The 1,331-nt window shown below is 43.7% G+C and overlaps 1 protein-coding gene across 1 annotated transcript; it reads left to right on the forward strand.

Moving 5' to 3' along the window:
- Positions 1–324: 324 nt before the first annotated feature.
- On the forward strand, positions 325–693 carry LOC121877574 (protein ZBED8-like; the record flags this gene model as incomplete). The annotated part of the gene is made up of 1 exon (XM_042383370.1): positions 325–693. A coding segment is annotated over exon 1 (369 nt), but the record flags the coding sequence as incomplete, so codon positions are not given.
- Between the last annotated feature and the right edge of the window lie 638 nt (positions 694–1,331).

Below are 1,331 nucleotides of genomic sequence, written 5' to 3' on the forward strand. Positions count from 1 at the left end.
TGGTGTTTATGATCATGTATGATTGTAGTCACTTGTAGTGTTTACGAACTTTACGATTATATGTTTGTTTTTGATCATGTGGTTGTGATTATCATGATGTTGTGGTGTTCATGAGCACGTGGTGATGTTTATCTTACCTTACACGTGCCTTATGTTTTGTTCACAGATTTGTGTTGTCCACTGCACATCAAATAATTCGCAATGAGTGCAAAGAAGCGGAAGTATCTTGACGAATATATTCGATTTAGATTCGTGTCTCTCCAAAAGGGTGACACAGAGGTCCCTCAGTGTGTGATATGTTACAAGACTCTGAGCAATGATGGAATGCGGCCCTCATGCTTGGAACGCCACTTGAGAACAACACATCCTGCTCTAGCTGACACGCCCAAGGCATTCTTTGAAACAAAAAGACACTCCTTGAAGCAAGTTAAGTTGGACGGCAGTGGGGCATTTCGGCAACAAACTTCAAAGGTTGTTGAGGCTTCCTATGAGATCGCCATGTTGATTGCAAAGAGCAAGAAGAGCCATAACATCGGAGAGTTTCTCATAAGACCAAGCAAACTCCGTGCAGCAGAACTCGTTCTGGGGAAAGATAGTGCAAACAAGCTTTCCCAAATTTCACTATCAAACGATACAGTCAAGGGAAGGATCGATGAATTGTCTCAAGACACCAAAGATCAAATTCTCGACCAAGTAAGAGATTCTCCTGTTTTTGCCATCCAGTGCGACGAAACGACTGACATCGCTCAGTGTTCTCAGCTACTGATGTATGCTCGTTTCGTGTCAGGCAACAGTGTAAAAGAGGAAATGCTGTTCTGTCACCCCATGGAAAGTTGTACAACAGCAGCAGCTATTTTTCATGATGTATCAAACTTCTTTCAGGAAAACCAACTTTCGTGGGACTCGCTGGTAGGGGTGTGCACTGATGGAGCTCCAGCCATGCTTGGTCTGCAGTCTGGACTCATTACAATGGTGAAAGAAAAAAATCCGTCTGTTGTAGGTACACACCGCATACTTCATCATGAATCCTTAGTATCCAGAACTTTACCTGCTGAAATGAGGGATGTCCTGAACGTGGCTATCAAGGTAGTCAACTTTATCAAAGCTGGAGCCTTAAACAGTCGTCTCTTCAAACTGCTGTGTTAAAACCAACTTTCGTGGGACTCGCTGGTAGGGGTGTGCACTGATGGAGCTCCAGCCATGCTTGGTCTGCAGTCTGGACTCATTACAATGGTGAAAGAAAAAAATCCGTCTGTTGTAGGTACACACCGCATACTTCATCATGAATCCTTAGTATCCAGAACTTTACCTGCTGAAATGAGGGATGTCCT

The sequence above is a fragment of the Homarus americanus genome, unplaced genomic scaffold, assembly GCF_018991925.1.
Source record: "Homarus americanus isolate GMGI-L3 unplaced genomic scaffold, GMGI_Hamer_2.0 scaffold59895, whole genome shotgun sequence".
NCBI classification, from domain to species: Eukaryota; Metazoa; Arthropoda; class Malacostraca; order Decapoda; family Nephropidae; genus Homarus; species Homarus americanus.